This window comes from Hyperolius riggenbachi, chromosome 1, assembly GCF_040937935.1.
Source record: "Hyperolius riggenbachi isolate aHypRig1 chromosome 1, aHypRig1.pri, whole genome shotgun sequence".
Taxonomy (NCBI): Eukaryota; Metazoa; Chordata; class Amphibia; order Anura; family Hyperoliidae; genus Hyperolius; species Hyperolius riggenbachi.
In genome coordinates, this window is record NC_090646.1 from 680,832,988 (window position 1) to 680,851,798 (window position 18,811).

The following is an 18,811-nucleotide window of genomic DNA, read 5'->3' on the forward strand; positions in this document are numbered from 1 at the left end:
TCCGACCCCTCACCCCTCCCAACACAGCCTCCCTACTTTTCCTTCTGGTTGACCGTCCTTCTAGTCACAAGTCCAAGTCATGAAAAGACGTAGACTAGGATCTCTGTGACTAGTTACAGGTGATTTCTCTACTGCCTAATACTCAGACAACCCATAGTGTGTACTATGATTAGTTTGTCTCTTGTTTAGTACTCCCTTTTTTCGTTTGAGTTTCTAACTTGTGTTCCCTTCATCTAATGCTTTATTAACTGCTTCACTGAGTTGCAAAACTTCCTTGTGTTCTAACTGTTTAGGAGGACTTCCTCCTTATACATCAAACTCGACTACTGTGTAAAGATTTACATCTATACTAGTAAGTACTATCTGACAATTGTTGTTGTCACACTCTGCATTTCTTTTTGTTACAAAAATAGGTTATCCAAAACTTCTTGTCAATTGTTAAATCTTCTAAAAAAAAAACCTATAAGGTCTTTTTGAAAAAAAATAAATGTTCCTCTTGTTCCCACTGTCCTCCACATACCGAGCATATTTGGTGTTTCTAGCATGTAAAAAGGCTTTGCTATGAACCACTTTGGTTGGCGCCATTCGCCTGAACTTTAAGTCTATGGCATCCGCTGCTAACAGCTGGTTCACAAACATTTGCAGTAAATTCGCGTTTGTGAACCAAAAATGTGATGTTTGCTACATCACTAATGAGGAATGAGAGCAAAAGAGTTGTCATCTCACTTAGTTGACCACTTTTTCTTTTTTTAGTTGTGTAAAATCTGATAGGATGTTCCGCCACACTTTTATCTGCTAACTCTACCACATCCTGTGTTTCTCCAATATGAGACACTGCTGGGTTCACCGGCTGTCAGTGTGTGTTGGTATCAGTCGTTTGGTGTTTCTGACGCTGGACAGGTGTATTGGTGGATCTTTGGAGGGAATAATGAGGCTTCTAAACATCTGTGCCATTGTGCTGGCTGTGATAGGTGAGTCTCCAAGGGGACAATTCCAGGTTTATGTCCCACCTCTGGGGTTGGGTTCAGTACAGGATACTCAAATCCTCCAACTCTTCCCATTTTGGTGAGATGAACCTACTGTATATGCAATTCACTTTTTTCTCCTGAGTGTTCTCCTAGGAGATAATTTTCATATTCTCTTTAACCATTTGTGGATCTGCTGCCTAACCCTCCCTTAAAGTGAACCTCCGGACTAAAAATCTACTCAGCAGAACTGAAAGGGCTTGGTGTTTCTTTAACAGTTTCACAGCATCAGAACTTTGTTTTTCTTACTAAAGCATAATTTTTAGCTGCATTTTTAGCTGAGCTCCACCCATCAAAGAAAACTGCCAGGTGGTTTTTCCCTGATGCTGTGCAAAGCATGATGGGATTTCCTATGTTGTTATTCACATTGCCTAGCAACTGGGAGGGGTTGTCACGGACGGTTGCGGGGCCGCAGACGCGTCCTGGAAGCGCCCATGAAGAAAAAGCGATCGCACTCGATTCCCTGCATCGATTGCGCTTCAAATCGATACAATCTGGGTTGAGTGTGTAGGGGCAGCTGAAGTCCTTTTCTTAGCAGAGAGAGCACCATCCTAAAGGCTGGATAGCTCTTTTGATATGCTAATGAGCCTGAGCCTAATCTGCCCCGGAGAGTCCCTGGCTTCAAGCTGTGCTGATGGCCCATCCATCAGGTATAAGGTGACAAGCACCATGGCAGAAGCAATCTAGTTGGGGGGAAGCCAGACCCACTGGCTCCCTCCCAGCAGGGGAGGTGACACCTAGCTGGCTGCTCCAAACTTCAAAGAGCCTTTGCCTGGGAATAACCTGAGTCTCATAGCATATCCATAACTTCCCAGATCTGTCATATTTCTGGGGTTCCTGAGATGGCAGCTTCGCCAAACGTGAGGGAAGTGTAGCATGAGCCCCGGTGCTGGTTCTGAGGAAGTTTCAGAACATTCTGAGGTAAGGACTGCCAGTTAGGCAGTTTAAAAAATGCCCTGATGATACCACAGGGGTCCAACCCCTCATGTCTGGTATCAGGGCGCTGGGTAAATCGAGACAGACCTGAAAATGTTAATAAATCGGCCCTGACCTGTACGGTTCTGTGAGATAGAGCCCATATATGGGTAGATATGATTTGTAGCCCCCAGGACAAGGGGAGGGCTCATCTCATCTTCTAAGGGGGTGTATGGCTCCCCGCCCTCACTCCCTCCTACTGAAGCAGGGGCATAAGAATGGCAGAGGACCCAAACTCAGTGTCCTCCACCCTGAAAACACCTTGAACTCATCAGGTGCCAGCTTGAGGATATGCTGGCATCCACCTGGTCTGAACTCTGAACTCTGATTGAAACCCAGAACTTTTTCCACAAAAGAAGTTTTTCCCACAAAAAGGACATCTTTCCAGGAACTAAGTATTTTTCTCCCTTCTTTTATTTTTTATACTGGCTATTACTGTCTTAATAATTGTGATTTTAATAATTGTCTGTATATATTAATTATTTATATTGCGTGAATAAACGACTTTCTCCAAGTCATTCACTGTCCGCTACCCTGCTTATCAGCACACGCAGAACTGATCCCGGGTCTCTGAAGATACGCTACTGTTTGTTTGTTGTTGGCTAGACAGAATACCGTGTGTTTAACCGTTTTATTCGCAGGACTAGTCAGTCAGTTAGTGGGCTCCACGGTCCCATGGTAACCGCGGTGGTGGCAGTTTACTCTGAACCAGTGGGTGAAGTTGTAATCACCCGTGTCTCACAGGCTCCCTTCTGAGTTGTCTGCGGCTAATTCTTAACGGTTCCTGCGCATTGACTGCGACCAGAGTTCGCACGATCTGTGCGCTGGCACCGTTTAGAGGGCTAAGTGCAGTCAGCCACTAGGGCTCCTGTGACAGTGTTAGGCAGCGGTTGGGACCTGTGTTGTGCTGAAAGTATCTGCGATAGCGCTAGTGCTATCGAGAAACGAACTAATTCGTTGGTGTAGCTGGAAGGCAATATATTTTTTATATATACAGAGAGACTGTGTAGCCAGTACCCCTCCCCAAAAGTTTTATTTTATTTGGCATGGAAATGTCCGGGAATTACCAGAACATGTGCCTGTCGGACCTGCAAAATCTTTGCCAAGCGAGAGGCATTGACGTCGGCCGCAGGAAACAACAGGACCTGATAGCAGACTTGTCCAGATGAGATACCCAGCAACTGCAGGAGCCGGTAGTGTCCGCTGAGGTGGATACCAGCCCATCTGACAATCGAGGGGAACCAGAGGCTGAAGATCCTATGCGTACAGAGGTTGAGCATCCTGCGGGCCCTGTTGCCAGTGCTGGGCCGAAATTACGCATTAGCGTAATTACGCATCGTAATTCGCTACAAATGCACCGTAAGCGTTACGTGTAAGGTTACGGTATTACGCATAATTAATTACGCGTAGACCGTATGGTTACGTTTTACGCGTAACAAATTACGCGTAAGACAGTAAACTCCCATTGAAATTACACAGTCTGCCGTAATCGCGTAATATTACGCTCCCGTATAATATAAAAAAGCCGCTGACTTTAAGGGTTAATAGCAATGCCCCCTTAAGTGCTAAGAGCCTCAAATTTGGAGAATATATTAAGGAGATCAGAAGGAATAAGAGGAAAAAATTTTTTTTCAAAAAGACCTTATAGTTTTTGAGAAAATCGATGTTAAAGTTTCAAAGGAAAAATATATACATTTAAAAACCCGCCGACTTTAACGGTTAATAGCAAAGCCTGCTTAAAATTTAGGAACACCAAATTCACAGGGTATATTAAGGGGATCAGTGGGAATAAGAGGAAAAAATTTTTTTTCAAAAAGACCTTATAGTTTTTGAGAAAATCGATTTTTAAGTTTCAAGGGCGAAAATGTCTTTTAAATGCGGAAAATGTCAGTTTTTTTTGCACAGGTAACAATAGTGTTTTATTTTCATAGATTCCCCCAAGTGGGAAGAGTTTTACTTACTTCGTTCTGAGTTTGGGAAATATAAAAAAAAAACGACGTGGGGTCCCCCCTCCCAGACCTCTTTAACCCCTTGTCCCCCATGCAGACTGGGATAGCCAGAATGCGGAGCACCGGCCGCGTGGGGCTCCGCACCCTGACTATACCAGCCCGCATGGTCCATGGATTGGGGGGTCTCGGAAGGGGAGGGGCAGCCAAGCTTTCCCCTCCCCCTCCGAGCCCTTGTCCAATCCAAGGACAAGGGGCTCTTCTCCACCTCCGATGGGCGGTGGAGGTGGAGGCCTCGATTTCCTGGGGAGGGGTTCATGGTGGCATCTGGGAGTCCCCTTTAAAAAGGGGTCCCCCAGATGCCCACCCCCCTCCCAGGAGAAATGAGTATAGAGGTACTTGTAGTACCCCTTACCCATTTCCTTTAAGAGTTAAAAGTAAATAAACACACAAACACATAGAAAAAGTATTTTAATTGAACAAAAAACATAACCACGAAAAAAGTCCTTTAATATTCTTAATTAACCATTAATACTTACCTGTCCCTTTAAAAGCCAGTTCCCACGCAATATCCTCAGAAATATACTAATCAGTTACAATGTAACAAAGTTATTACAATGTAACAACTTTGTTACATTGTAACTACGCCGCACCCGACGTCACTCACCGCCGCCGCCGCCACCGCGTCTGTGCTGCAGGACCCGACAGAGCTCTGAGCTATAGCTCAGAGCTCTCTAAGCATCTTTGTATTTGGGCTCCAAGGAGCCCCATTGGTCCTTAGCAGACCAATGGGGTTCCTTCTGATTTGAAGGAACCCCATTGGTCTGCTAAGGACCAATGGGGCTCCTTGGAGCCCAAATACAAAGATGCTTTCGAGAGCTCTGAGCTAATATAGCTCAGAGCTCTGTCGGGTACAGGGACGCTAAGTCCCCGCCGGCTCCGCTGCCCTCCCCGCCTTTCCCACATGTCACCTATATACATGCTGGCACCCATGGGTGCCAGCATGTATATGAGTGACAGGTGTGGGCGGAGTGGACGGCGGGGACTAGCGTGTATGCGGCGGCCGGCGGGTGAGCGGCGAGTGACGTCGGGTGCGGTGGTGTTACAAAGTAACAAAGTTGTTACATTGTAATAACTTTGTTACATTGTAACTGATTAGTATATTTCCGAGGATATTGCGTGGGAACTGGCTTTTAAAGGGACAGGTAAGTATTAATGGTTAATTAAGAATATTAAAGGACTTTTTTCGTGGTTATGTTTTTTGTTCAATTAAAATACTTTTTCTATGTGTTTGTGTGTTTATTTACTTTTAACTCTTAAAGGAAATGGGTAAGGGGTACTACAAGTACCTCTATACTCATTTCTCCTGGGAGGGGGGTGGGCATCTGGGGGACCCCTTTTTAAAGGGGACTCCCAGATGCCACCATGAACCCCTCCCCAGGAAATCGCGGCCTCCACCTCCACCGCCCATCGGAGGTGGAGAAGAGCCCCTTGTCCTTGGATTGGACAAGGGCTCGGAGGGGGAGGGGAAAGCTTGGCTGCCCCTCCCCTTCCGAGACCCCCCAATCCATGGACCATGCGGGCTGGTATAGTCAGGGTGCGGAGCCCCACGCGGCCGGTGCTCCGCATTCTGGCTATCCCAGTCTGCATGGGGGACAAGGGGTTAAAGAGGTCTGGGAGGGGGGACCCCACGTCGTTTTTTTTTATATTTCCCACACTCAGAACGAAGTAAGTAAAACTCTTCCCACTTGGGGGAATCTATGAAAATAAAACACTATTGTTACCTGTGCAAAAAAAACTGACATTTTCCGCATTTAAAAGACATTTTCGCCCTTGAAACTTAAAAATCGATTTTCTCAAAAACTATAAGGTCTTTTTGAAAAAAAATTTTTTCCTCTTATTCCCACTGATCCCCTTAATATACCCTGTGAATTTGGTGTTCCTAAATTTTAAGCAGGCTTTGCTATTAACCGTTAAAGTCGGCGGGTTTTTAAATGTATATATTTTTCCTTTGAAACTTTAACATCGATTTTCTCAAAAACTATAAGGTCTTTTTGAAAAAAAATTTTTTCCTCTTATTCCTTCTGATCTCCTTAATATATTCTCCAAATTTGAGGCTCTTAGCACTTAAGGGGGCTTTGCTATTAACCCTTAAAGTCGGCGGCTTCCTAACATTGATCCATGCGTCAACTTTTCCGCTTGGCAGCATGACCTTACGCATTAATTGCTAGTAGGATTTTACGCGTAAACCTATAACGTAATAACCTGAATTACGGTATACTTACGCGTAATTGCGTAAGTGCTATGCGTAATTATAGACATGTACCGAAATTGACTGTCTATGCCGCAAGCGTAATTTCGTAATGCGTAATAGCGTAAAATTACGCGTAATGATCCATAAGCGTAGCTTTCTCCATTACGACCAGCACTGCCTGTTGCAACAGTTACGCCAGAGACTGTCAGTATGGACCCCAATCCCAGAGTTTCTGAAAGTACTCGCCTGGAACCGGCCAGTACTGGACTGTCCATGGGTGCTGACCCGGTAATGCAGCAGGCATTACAAAAGCTGATGGAGACTGACCTGGACAAGTACCTGCAGTACATGCGTGAGGAGCGCCAATCTGCAGAACGCAAAGCTGCTGCTGCTGAACGCCACGCGGAGAGGGATGCCGCAGAGGCGCGGGAGAGACGACAGCATGAGCTCAACATGGCAAAGGTTCAACAGGCCAGCCGGAGTTCACCGCCCAGCCTCCCTGCTAAAGGAGCTGCACCACCCGTAAGTGCAAAATTTAAATTTGCTAATATTGAAAAAGACACAGACATTGACTTGTTTTTGCGGTCTTTTGAAAAAGCATGCCGTCAGTATCGTCTGTCCCAAGACCAGTGGGCCAGACATCTGACACCTTTGCTGCGCTACAAAGCGCTTGATGCCTTCGCAGAATTGCCTGCGGAGAAGGATAATGATTATGCTGCTATAAAAGACGCTATCATTACTAAGTACCAGCTGACGCCAGAAGCCTATCGGAAAAAGTTCAGGGCCTGGCAGAAAAAGCCTTCTGATTCGTACCGAGATGTGGTCAGCAGCTTGCTCACCACACTACGCCAGTGGACTCTAGGCCTCACCAAAGGGTCTTATGGCGTCCTGGAGGACTTGATAGTCCTCGAACAATTTCTGAACATTTGCCCTGCTGATGTACGACAGTTTGTGTTAGAACGCAGGCCGGCTTCAGCCACTGTCGCTGCAGACCTTGCTGAGACTTTTGCAACTACCCGGGTGGCTGATACCCGCAGAACTGTCCCATCCAGCTGGAGAGGAGGTCAGCCCAATACCTCGGCAGACCCTCCTGCCCCTGTGAGCCGTCCGCCACAGACGCCACCCAGCGCAGCTGCTGCACCCAGGCCTGCAGCGCCTGGAGAGGTCACCTGTCACTACTGCCGCCAGCCCGGACACATGAAATTCGACTGTCTGGAGCGGAGACAGACACCACCAGCACCTGGATCATCTGCATCACCTGCACCTCACCCACAGCAGAGGCAACCCGCCAGCGAACCACAGCCTGGATCATCAGATTTTGTCCTGTTTGCCCGCGGAAAGGAAATCCGCGACCGAACCGACCAGCAGCAACTTGTTAGAGTGAACGGCAAAGTTGTCACCGGATTTCGAGACACCGGAGCTGACATCACGTTAGTTCACTCACACCTTGTGCCAAAGGAGAGCATCAGCTCCAGCCGATCCCTTGCCCTTACTGGAGTAGAGGGCACCCTTTTTCACATAGCCCACGCGACAGTGAAGCTGGATTGGGGATTAGGGATCCACGAAAGGGTTGTTGGGGTTATGAAGGATCTCCCAGTCCCTGTGTTGCTGGGGACTGATTTGGGCAAGCTTGTGTCCTACTATGAACCTGCCACGACCGCCTTGTCACTCACGGAAGGAGACGGACTCTCCACCCACCACCAGGTACTTTATACACTTGGGGGAGCACCAGGGGGAGGCGGGTTGAATGTGCCCAGTTCAAGGGTACCAGGTTCAATAGTGCCTGCTTCAAAGGCACCTGAGTTTGATGTACAGACTGTCTGTTGTGATGATGCTGTAACTGTACCTGAGTTTACTGTACAACCTGTCTGTAATGAAAAAATGTCTATACCTGTCAATGTCATTACTGCATGCAATGATGACTTGAGTAATGTCCGTCTGTGCCATTCTGACAGTGTACCTGTGCTAGCAGTACCGCGCAGCTGCACTGCTCAGAACCCGAGCTCAGAACAGGTGGAGGGGGTTCCGGCCTCCTCCCCCTCCTCTGACCGCAGGGATGAGACCTTTCAGCCGCTGACCTCGTGTGACATGAGCCAGTTGGCTGAAACTGACAGCGCCGTATTCTCAGCCGCACTACAACGTGACCCAAGCCTGGAGGTGCTCAGGCAGCAAGCCGCTGAGCCCCTCGCAGACGGGGCCGCTTTCAAGGTGTACTGGGAAGGTGGGAGACTGTACAGTGAGTCTGTACAGCCCCCTACAGGTAGATCCCACGCGAATACCAAATGGCTTGTGGTCCCGAGTGCATTCAGGGGACATGTGCTGAAATCCGCACATGGTAATCCTCTGACAGGGCACTCGGGTGTCCGCAAGACACTTGCCGGTATTCGGAACCAGTTTTATTGGCCCCGGATGAACAGGGATGTAGCAAACTACTGCAGGGCATGTGCCGTCTGTCAGGAGCTGGGAAGGTCCAGGGATTCCCGCGGGGTTCCCTTAGGTCCACAGCCACTTAGCAGGGGAACCCTGCGTGGGCTGGCTGTTGACCTAACCAACCCACTGCCCGTTGTCAGCAGTCCCGGCAGACACCACGTCCGACTGCAGTGGCGCAAACGCCCTGCCCAGAACGGTCCATGTCGGGTCAACCCTGAGGGTAGCAGACCGCGACCGGTCCAGGGGAACTGAGCCACAGGCTCCAATAGGTTTTCCCGCCGTACCGGCAACTCGAGGCCAGTCAGTCAGGTTAGCGGCGCCGCCACACATCTTGCTGATGCATGTCTATCTGCCTTCTCCCCAGGGGGTGCTGTCACGGACGGTTGCGGGGCCGCAGACGCGTCCTGGAACCGCCCATGAAGAAAAAGCGATCGCACTCGATTCCCTGCATCGATTGCGCTTCAAATCGATACAATCTGGGTTGAGTGTGTAGGGGCAGCTGAAGTCCTTTTCTTAGCAGAGAGAGCACCATCCTAAAGGCTGGATGGCTCTTTTGATATGCTAATGAGCCTGAGCCTAATCTGCCCCCGAGAGTCCCTGGCTTCAAGCTGTGCTGATGGCCCATCCATCAGGTATAAGGTGACAAGCACCATGGCAGAAGCAATCTAGTTGGGGGGAAGCCAGACCCACTGGCTCCCTCCCAGCAGGGGAGGTGACACCTAGCTGGCTGCTCCAAACTTCAAAGAGCCTTTGCCTGGGAATAACCTGAGTCTCATAGCATATCCATAACTTCCCAGATCTGTCATATTTCTGGGGTTCCTGAGATGGCAGCTTCGCCAAACGTGAGGGAAGTGTAGCATGAGCCCCGGTGCTGGTTCTGAGGAAGTTTCAGAACATTCTGAGGTAAGGACTGCCAGTTAGGCAGTTTGAAAATGCCCTGATGATACCACAGGGGTCCAACCCCTCATGTCTGGTATCAGGGCGCTGGGTAAATCGAGACAGACCTGAAAATGTTAATAAATCGGCCCTGACCTGTACGGTTCTGTGAGATAGAGCCCATATATGGGTAGATATGATTTGTAGCCCCCAGGACAAGGGGAGGGCTCATCTCATCTTCTAAGGGGGTGTATGGCTCCCCGCCCTCACTCCCTCCTACTGAAGCAGGGGCATAAGAATGGCAGAGGACCCAAACTCAGTGTCCTCCACCCTGAAAACACCTTGAACTCATCAGGTGCCAGCTTGAGGATATGCTGGCATCCACCTGGTCTGAACTCTGAACTCTGATTGAAACCCAGAACTCTGTTTTTCCCACAAAAAGGACATCTTTCCAGGAACTAAGTATTTTTCTCCCTTCTTTTATTTTTTATACAGGCTATTACTGTCTTAATAATTGTGATTTTAATAATTGTCTGTATATATTAATTATTTATATTGCGTGAATAAACGACTTTCTCCAAGTCATTCACTGTCCGCTACCCTGCTTATCAGCACACGCAGAACTGATCCCGGGTCTCTGAAGATACGCTACTGTTTGTTTGTTGTTGGCTAGACAGAATACCGTGTGTTTAACCGTTTTATTCGCAGGACTAGTCAGTCAGTTAGTGGGCTCCACGGTCCCATGGTAACCGCGGTGGTGGCAGTTTACTCTGAACCAGTGGGTGAAGTTGTAATCACCCGTGTCTCACAGGCTCCCTTCTGAGTTGTCTGCGGCTAATTCTTAACGGTTCCTGCGCATTGACTGCGACCAGAGTTCGCACGATCTGTGCGCTGGCACCGTTTAGAGGGCTAAGTGCGGTCAGCCACTAGGGCTCCTGTGACAGGGGTGATCAGCACACAGGACAGTTGGAACTGTGTCTCATGCTCCCTGTCACCTCCTTTCAACCAAAAAGATGGCTGCCCCTATGAAATCACAAACATTTGCCTGTTCTTTTAAAGCAGGGTGGGTAAGAGATTATATTACCTATCTATTTTAATTAACATAACTAATGTAACTTAATGACAGTATGTTTGTTTAGGCTGGAGTTCCTCTTTAAGGACCAGGCCATTTTACATGTGGGGGGGGCACATTTGGGGGAGTCAGGAAGCTGGAACCCCAGTATTGTGAATTGGGCATGGTGTCCCCCGTATTGGCGGAAACATTTACTCACCTCCCAGGCTCCAGCGATGAGCAGCTCTAGCCCCCTCTGCTGTCGCCTGCATCCCCGCTCATACTGACATTAAGTTCCGGGTCGCGGCTTGATGATGTCATCAAGTCGGTACTCAACATTTACGTTACAGCAAGTGCCAATGCCGGGCAGAGCGGAGGGGAGCGCCGATCGGTAGGGGCATGTCAGGAAGGTGAGTGTATCCTCTTCTTCCCCTCCTAACGCCGCTGCTTTGATAGTGATCACTACAATCCGCCGGCGATCGCAGTGATCACGTGATCAGCAGCCAATCGCAATGGCTCCTGATCACTGAGGGGAGATGCCAGCTGTCACATGACAGCTTAATCTCCCCTCTCAGGAGTGCATGATAGTAACGGGAGCGGAAACGGCGGGTGGCGTAAATCCTACCCCGCATGAGCCTAGGGCAACCACAAGTGTGGCAGGGGATTTACATGCGGCGTGCCCAAAAGGTTCAAATAACTTTTAAGCAATTCTTCAATGGAAAAAGTTTGTAAAAGTTGGTAAAAAGAAGTACCATCAACATTATTTTCAGTATTTTCTTGCTTTCTGGCGGCTTAAAAAGCATTTTATGTCAATATGCAAAAATATCACCCAGGAGAAAACTCAGGATAAAAAGGGGATTGCATATGGGCCACAGTCACCTTGTTTGCACCTAAATGCCATAGTTAATCAGCACCTAAATTATACATTACAGTTTGCTTTAAACCTAATAAGTTGCCAAGATATATTAAATCACACATAATAAAGTATGATTTTCTCACCTCCAGAGTCTGTATTCCACATATGGTTTTGAAATCCCATCCCCTAGTCTTAAATTGGGATTGATATTATAACTCCCCCACCCCCATGCCCTACTCCAAACTCACAACCACTGTCAAAAGAGATGTGATCTAATCCAGGCAGGCAGACAAGGCACCTGGAATAAGAATTATAGCAAACAGACAGGATAAGACAGGCTGCAGCTGTTCTGCTGTGTCTCCTCTTTCCTGCACACTGTGAAGAGAGATGTGTGAGCGTCTGCTCAGCTGCCTGTGTAAACAGGCAGCGTTTTGATCACTGTTCACGTCTGCATTCTGCAGGTCTCTTTAAGAGAGACATTTTGTTAGTTCTGCAGCTTGCTGCTGAGGAATTTGCATACATTCATTATGCAAATCCCCTACCTGCCTCCTGTGATGACTGGCAGTATAAAGGTTGGGATTACCCACAGTCCTTTGCTGGTCATTCCTTCAGGGTTTGTAGTACACACTCCTTGAGAGTGTCAGCCATGCTACTTCTTGTTGAAGTTATCTTAGTGTAATTCCTGGAAACTGTGCTAGGCAGATTTCCCTAGTGCAGTTAGGATTGTTTATCTGTTTGTTTGTTCTGTTGCTGTTGTCCTGTCCAAGCGGTGGTCGACAGGAAATGGTTCTGATCTCTGTTCTTGGAGTATAGCTGGTGCAGCGGTTGCTACCAGCTATCTCTTCTGTTCTGTCTCCTGGGATCGTGCTAGCCACTTTTCGCTAGCGCTGTGGATCCTTCTGTTCTGTCTCCTGGGATCGCGCTAGCCACTTTTCGCTAGCGCTGTGGATCCTTCTGTTCTGTCTCCTGGGATCACGCTAGCCACTTTCCGCTAGTGCTGTGGATCCTTCTGTTCTGCTACTCTGTACCTGGATCGCACTCGCTTCTCGCTGGTGCTGTGGATCCTATCTCTCGCTTGTCCCTGTTTTCGTGTGTCTGTCTTGTCTGCTACGGACGCTTGCAGGAGGCTCGGTGAGATAACCGTTAAGCAAGCGTTCGCGTCCTCTGTTTCATGTTTGTCTGTCGATGGTTAGTTAGGCGTGCTTGTCTCTATTGTGCTTATCACGTGGAGACCGCGCGTAACCGCGTGCACTGTTGCGAATGAGTGCGGTGTTCGCGGTTAGCTAGCGTTTGTTATTTTCCGTATTTCCTCATTGTATGATTTGCTGTGCCTTTGCTACTCTCGTGCTCCGCCTTGCTGTAGCCTTGTGTCACGCTTGGCGATCGCAACTCTCGCGATCACGTTCCTGCTTCGTATCTGCTGTGGTGTGTGCACAGTCGCGGGTTGGCGACTAGTTTTATGCACACACACAATCTGTCTCTGTGCTCACTCTCAATCGCTTCTCTTGCGATTACAGTTCTTACCTTCGTACAATTCCTGTCTGGCGTGTGTGGTAGAGCAGAGGAGCAGTTCCTCTGCACTCCACAGCTCCACATGCCGGTGAGAATTTCCCTCTGCAGGTGCATTGCACCTACTGCTGGGTTCCTGCAAATTTATACGCTTGTGGAGGAAATCCGCCGTGTCAGCGCACGTCTGGTGCGCTGACCACGGAGACGATTCCACAATCGTTACAGAATGACCAGCCCAACACAAAATTCCCAGGGCAGAGGGAACCTTTGATTTGCCTCAGATGTCATTGCCTGAGACAAAGGCATATTAGGATCCTATTATATGTAGGATCGCACACTATATTAAGGCAGTTAAAAAATCTGTACTCGTTCCTGATCCCCACCCATATGGAGATTATCTAGATACCGGTTTGTTTGAACCACCATTCGCCTCATGGGAAATCGGGGCCTTGGTGGAAGAATTTGATTTTGATTGGAAAACCTTTTGCGATTTTTACATCGCAAAAAGCGAAGATGTCTTGAATGATTGTCTTGACTCTGTGTGCCTTTTGATTGATTCTGATGAATGTGACGAGTGTGTTGTGGATCTGGTGATGTTTGTATGGCAGACAATTTTGGATGAATTACACACACACCAATCAATTGATCCCAATAAAGAGGTAAAAGTTTCCCGTTCTGTTCCTGCTCCAGTTCCATCTGTAGACTGTGCGCACTATGATTGTTCATCCTTTGTTAAGTGTGCATGGGGAGCCCCCGTTTGAGAAATGGAAGATCGAGCTCCTGGTCTATGAATTGGAAGGTGATTGGAGATCGTTTTGCAATCATTATCTTTCTAAAAATGAAGCAGTTTTGTATGCGTGCATTGAGTCTGCGTGCACTTTAATCAAGACTGGTGAATGCATCTCTGACTTTGTGACTCCGCTGTTTGACGTGTGGAGAATGATTTTGGATGAACTACATGCGCTTCAATCTGCTAATTCTTGTAAAAACACATTGTCAACGGACGATTGTTCCCATCCTCTGGATTTAAAGAAAGTGAGTTCTGACTGCATTTCCTTTCCCAAAGCTACTGAGTGTTTGAAGTCTGAGTGCAAGTTGTTCAGAGCAGTTGCTTGTGTGGAAGTTGAACCAGTGCGGTCTGATGTCGCCACCGCACGTATGACTGCAAAAGGTCTGTGTGGTCCTTTTGTCTAAAAAAGACAGATATTTTCCCTCAGGTTCTCTGAGATCGTCCATTTATGAACCTGCTATGGGGAAAATTCCTAAGTTATGCAACTTTAAGAAAATTATGGATGTGTCTAATAAAGTTTCTTCTGTTGTTGTCGCCACTTCTTTTGCAAATGAATCTATGTCTTATTCTGTTCACACCTGTGAAGACCTGTTGCCTGATGACAGTTGCTCCAGTGTTTCTGTCCTAGATGCCTTGCAGTCTGCTACGCAGATCGCGGAGGTTTGCGCTATGGAAGCATCAGTTTTGCAACCTAAAGCGATCTTGGATCCGCAAATTTTGCGTTCTGTCTCTTCGGATTCGACATCGTTAGCCGAGTCTAAGAGTGAGACAGCACTTTGGTTTTACGAATCTGACTCTAAAGCATTTTTGCTGGGTCCAGAGAAGGTTTCTCTGAGCCTGCCCTGTACCATGAATAACAATATGATGTCCAATCACACTGACATTTGGGAACCCCTTTCTTGCTTTGAAGAAAGTTCTGACTCTCCACCCTGTACTCTGGATGAGTCAATATTGCCTTGTACAATATCTCCTGCAGTGCCCCTAGAGGCTCGTCTGGGTATTGCTGCTATTTTCACCTGTTTTTCTGCATTTTTGGAATTTCAAGCTAGTTTGACTGCTACGCAGAATTCTGGGTTCAGTGAGAAGGAAGTTAGGGAGTGAGTGTGTGGTCCAGTGAATATGCCTGTACATTCCCCTCATGATTATGAAATTCAATCTCAGTTTATGGTGGAACCTTCCTTGGGACATCTGCCCTGTTCACAAGATAAAGTTCCAGTTTTGCCCTGTAACATGGATAGTTCAGAATCCTTCCTAGAAAACTTGAAAAATGATGTTCCTGAGGTCTTGTTTGATGTTCTGGAGGTCTCCGAGTTCCTCCCAAAGGGTGCAGAACTTGTAGGAGATGTCTCCTGCCCCCCAAGTCCTTCTGAGGTGTTATCCTCTTCCGTAGGCATTGCTGCCTTGCTGGCTACCTTTTCAGCTCTGATGGAGCTTCACTCATATGTAGTCAATGATGATATTATTGTCACAGAAATTTCTGAATTTATATCCGAGTCTTCTTTTGAAAGTCCAGTGCCTGTGACCTCCACTCATGATGATTCTCTGACCGGTACTGGTTTTGGTCTTGTCGTGCCGGACTCTGAGGTTGGCAGTTCCCCAACATGTCCTGAGGTTTCTCCTGTGCTGGTGTACCCCAGTGTGCTCTGTGACCCAGAAAGCCCAAGTGTACCTCGGTTACCAGCGTACTCAGATGCTTCCTCGGTGGAGACATGTTCTGATTTAGCCTGCCTGCTTGCATGCCCAGAAGTGGTCCCTGAAAGTCCTGATCTTGATGAGTGTCCTGCTAATTCTGAATCTGGAACTGTCATAGGTTTCATGGGGGTGCTTGGTAGCTCTCCATGTGAGCCTGGTGAGCGTTCTGGCTTCTTGGAATCTCTGCGGAGCTTCAAGGCGTTCTGGGAGATTCCAAGAGAAGTTTTGCTTGGTACCCTGAATACGATCAACAGCGGCGTTTGTTTTGAAAGAGACACTTCGAACAGGTTTTGTGGCAGATTTGGTATTTTCGGACGCTCCTTGGAAGGTGGTGGGTATTGTCTGGAGGGTGTCGATGGCTTCTTCTCTGGCGTTCACAGTCCTGATGGGTGGTATACTGAGACTGGTAGTACTGATGGGCATGTTTCGGTGGCTTCTGTTTCCGATGAGGTCGGTTTCGGGTGGACTGACTCTGGAATTGGACCTTGTCGGGCTGCCCCGACCTTCAGATTCTTCTGTTAGAATGGTTTGGAGATATCAGTTTTGAGGGTCGTCTGGAATTCGACCCTAGAAGGGGGGGTACTGTGAGAGTCTGCTCAGCAGCCTGTGCAGACAGGCAGCGTTTTGATCACTGTTCACGTCTGCATTCTGCAGGTCTCTTTAAGAGAGACATTTTGTTAGTTCTGCAGCTTGCTGCTGAGGAATTCGCATACATTTGTTATGCAAATCCCCTACCTGCCTCCTGTGATGACTGGCAGTATAAAGGTTGGGATTACCCACAGTCCTTTGCTGGTCATTCCTTCAGGGTTTGTAGTACACACTCCTTGAGAGTGTCAGCCATGCTACTTCTTGTTGAAGTTATCTTAGAGTAATTCCTGGAAACTGTGCTAGGCAGATTTCCCTAGTGCAGTTAGGATTGTTTATCTGTTTGTTTGTTCTGTTGCTGTTGTCCTGTCCCAGCGGTGGTCGACAGGAAATGGTTCTGATCTCTGTTCTTGGAGTATAGCTGGTGCAGCGGTTGCTACCAGCTATCTCTTCTGTTCTGTCTCCTGGGATCGCGCTAGCCACTTTTCACTAGCGCTGTGGATCCTTCTGTTCTGTCTCCTGGGATCGCCCTAGCCACTTTTCGCTAGCGCTGTGGATCCTTCTGTTCTGTCTCCTGGGATCGCGCTAGCCACTTTTTGCTAGCCCTGTGAATTCTTCTGTTCTGTCTCCTGGGATCGCGCTAGCCACTTTCCGCTTGTGCTGTGGATCCTTCTGTTCTGCTACTCTGTACCTGGATCGCACTCGCTTCTCGCTGGTGCTGTGGATCCTATCTTTTGCTTGTCCCTGTTTTCGTGTGTCTGTCTTGTCTGCTACGGACGCTTGCTGGAGGCTCGGTGAGGTAACCGTTAAGCAAGCGTTCGCGTCCTCTGTTTCATGTTTGTCTGTCGATGGTTAGTTAGGCGTGCTTGTCTCTATTGTGCTTATCACGTGGAGACCGCGTGTAACCGCGTGCACTGTTGCAAATGAGTGCGGTGTTCGCGGTTAGCTAGCGTTTGTTATTTTCCGTATTTCCTCATTGTATGATTTGCTGTGCCTTTGCTACTCTCGTGCTCCGCCTTGCTGTAGCCTTGTGTCACGCTTGGCGTTCCTGCTTCGTATGTGCTGTGGTGTGTGCACAGTCGCGGGTTGGCGACTAGTTTTATGCACACACACACAATCTGTCTCTGTGCTCACTCTCAATCGCTTCTCTTGCGATTACAGTTCTTCCCTTCGTACAATTCCTGTCTGGCGTGTGTGGTAGAGCAGAGGAGCTGTTCCTCTGCACTCCACAGCTCCACCTGCAGTCAGGAATTTCCCTCTGCAGGTGCATTGCACCTACTGCTGGGTTCCTGCAAATTTATACGCTTGTGGAGGAAATCCGCCGTGTCAGCGCACGTCTGGTGCGCTGACCACGGAGACGATTCCACAATCGTTACAGGATGCAATTTGATCCAGGCAGGCAGAGGGCAGGAGAGGGAGGGGCAGGGGAAGGAACCATGCGGAAGAAGAGGACACAATGCTGAGGGTGTACTTGCAATGCTTCAGCATGAGAAGAAATATGGGGGGGGGGGGGGCGGCTACTACAGATATGAATGTGAGTCTGTTCTGTCCACTACAATGTACCAGATGTAAACTTTATATGTTCATCTAACTTTACACAGTGCATAGTTACATATATGTATTGCCATTCAAACTTTTTTTGGCCGGAGGCAGTTTTTAATCTGTCCTAATTATGTATCCCTTTTAAAGCAAAACCAGTTGTGAGGTCACCCTCCAATTCCTGTTAACTTTGCTGCAGGCTACCATTCAGCCTCAGACCCTCAGGGAATCCTAAATGCATTCAGCACTGCAGGCAAAGTAAACTTTTGGATTGGTTGGTGAGTCTACACACAATACAATTTCAATTGCATGTACAATCAATATAATCTGCAATCTCATATAGAGATCAGGTAGCTGCCACCAATCCACATTAGCATGCAAATACACAAATCTATCTCTAGCTAATCCTGTAGGAAAAGGGGTTAATTTAACATCCTTTCTAGAGATAACAAAATCAGGCCCGTTTCTAGGGGCCGTGCAGCCATGCGGCTGCCCTGAGCGCTATTGGGAGGAAGGCGCTGTAATGGAGAGGGAGCCCGACCTCTCCCTCCCTTCCTCTCCCCAGGCCGCCCTCCATGCTCCCCCCTCCAGACTGCAGAGTAATGCGCAGGGAAGCGCTATACACAACTACTCACCTCCCTGGTTCCAATCGCCGCTCACTTGCCGCTGGTCTCCTCTCTGCATAGCCGGGTATACACACGCTGCTTCCTGTTTAGCAGGGAGACCTACCTACCTACCTATCTAACCTATACTGGGGGGCAGCTACCTATCTAACCTATACTGGGGGGCAGCTACCTATCTAAACTGTACTTGGGGGGCACGTACCTAATCAAACCTATACTGGGCGGCAGCTACCTAACCTATACTGGGGGGCAGTTACCTAATCTAACCTATACTGGGGGGCAGCTACCTATCTAACCTAGACTGGGGGCAGCTACCAATCTAACCTATACTGAGGGCAGCTACCTAATCTAACCTATACTGGGGGGCAGCTACCTATCTAACCTATACTGCAGGGCAGCTACCAATCTAATCTATACTGGGGGCAGCTACCTAATCTAACCTATACTGGGGGGCAGCTACCTATCTAACCTATACTGGGGGGCAGCTACCTAACCTATACTGGGGGGGCAGCTACCTAACCTAACCTATACTGGGGGGCAGCTACCTATCTAACCTATCTAACCTATACTGTGGGGCAGCTACCTATCTAACCTATACTTGGGGGCAGCTACCTATCTAACCTTTACTGGGGGGCACCTACCTAATCTGACCTATACTGT

At 48.1% G+C, this 18,811-nt stretch overlaps 1 protein-coding gene across 1 annotated transcript in view; it reads left to right on the forward strand.

Moving 5' to 3' along the window:
* The first annotated feature begins 913 nt into the window (after positions 1–913).
* LOC137561360 (uncharacterized) overlaps positions 914–18,811 on the forward strand; it is a 122,987-nt gene continuing 105,089 nt past the window's right edge. The window contains exon 1 of the mRNA XM_068272659.1: positions 914–971. Within this exon, the coding sequence (XP_068128760.1) occupies positions 929–971 (43 nt within the window). The 5' untranslated portion in view covers positions 914–928. The remainder of the gene's footprint in view (positions 972–18,811) is intronic.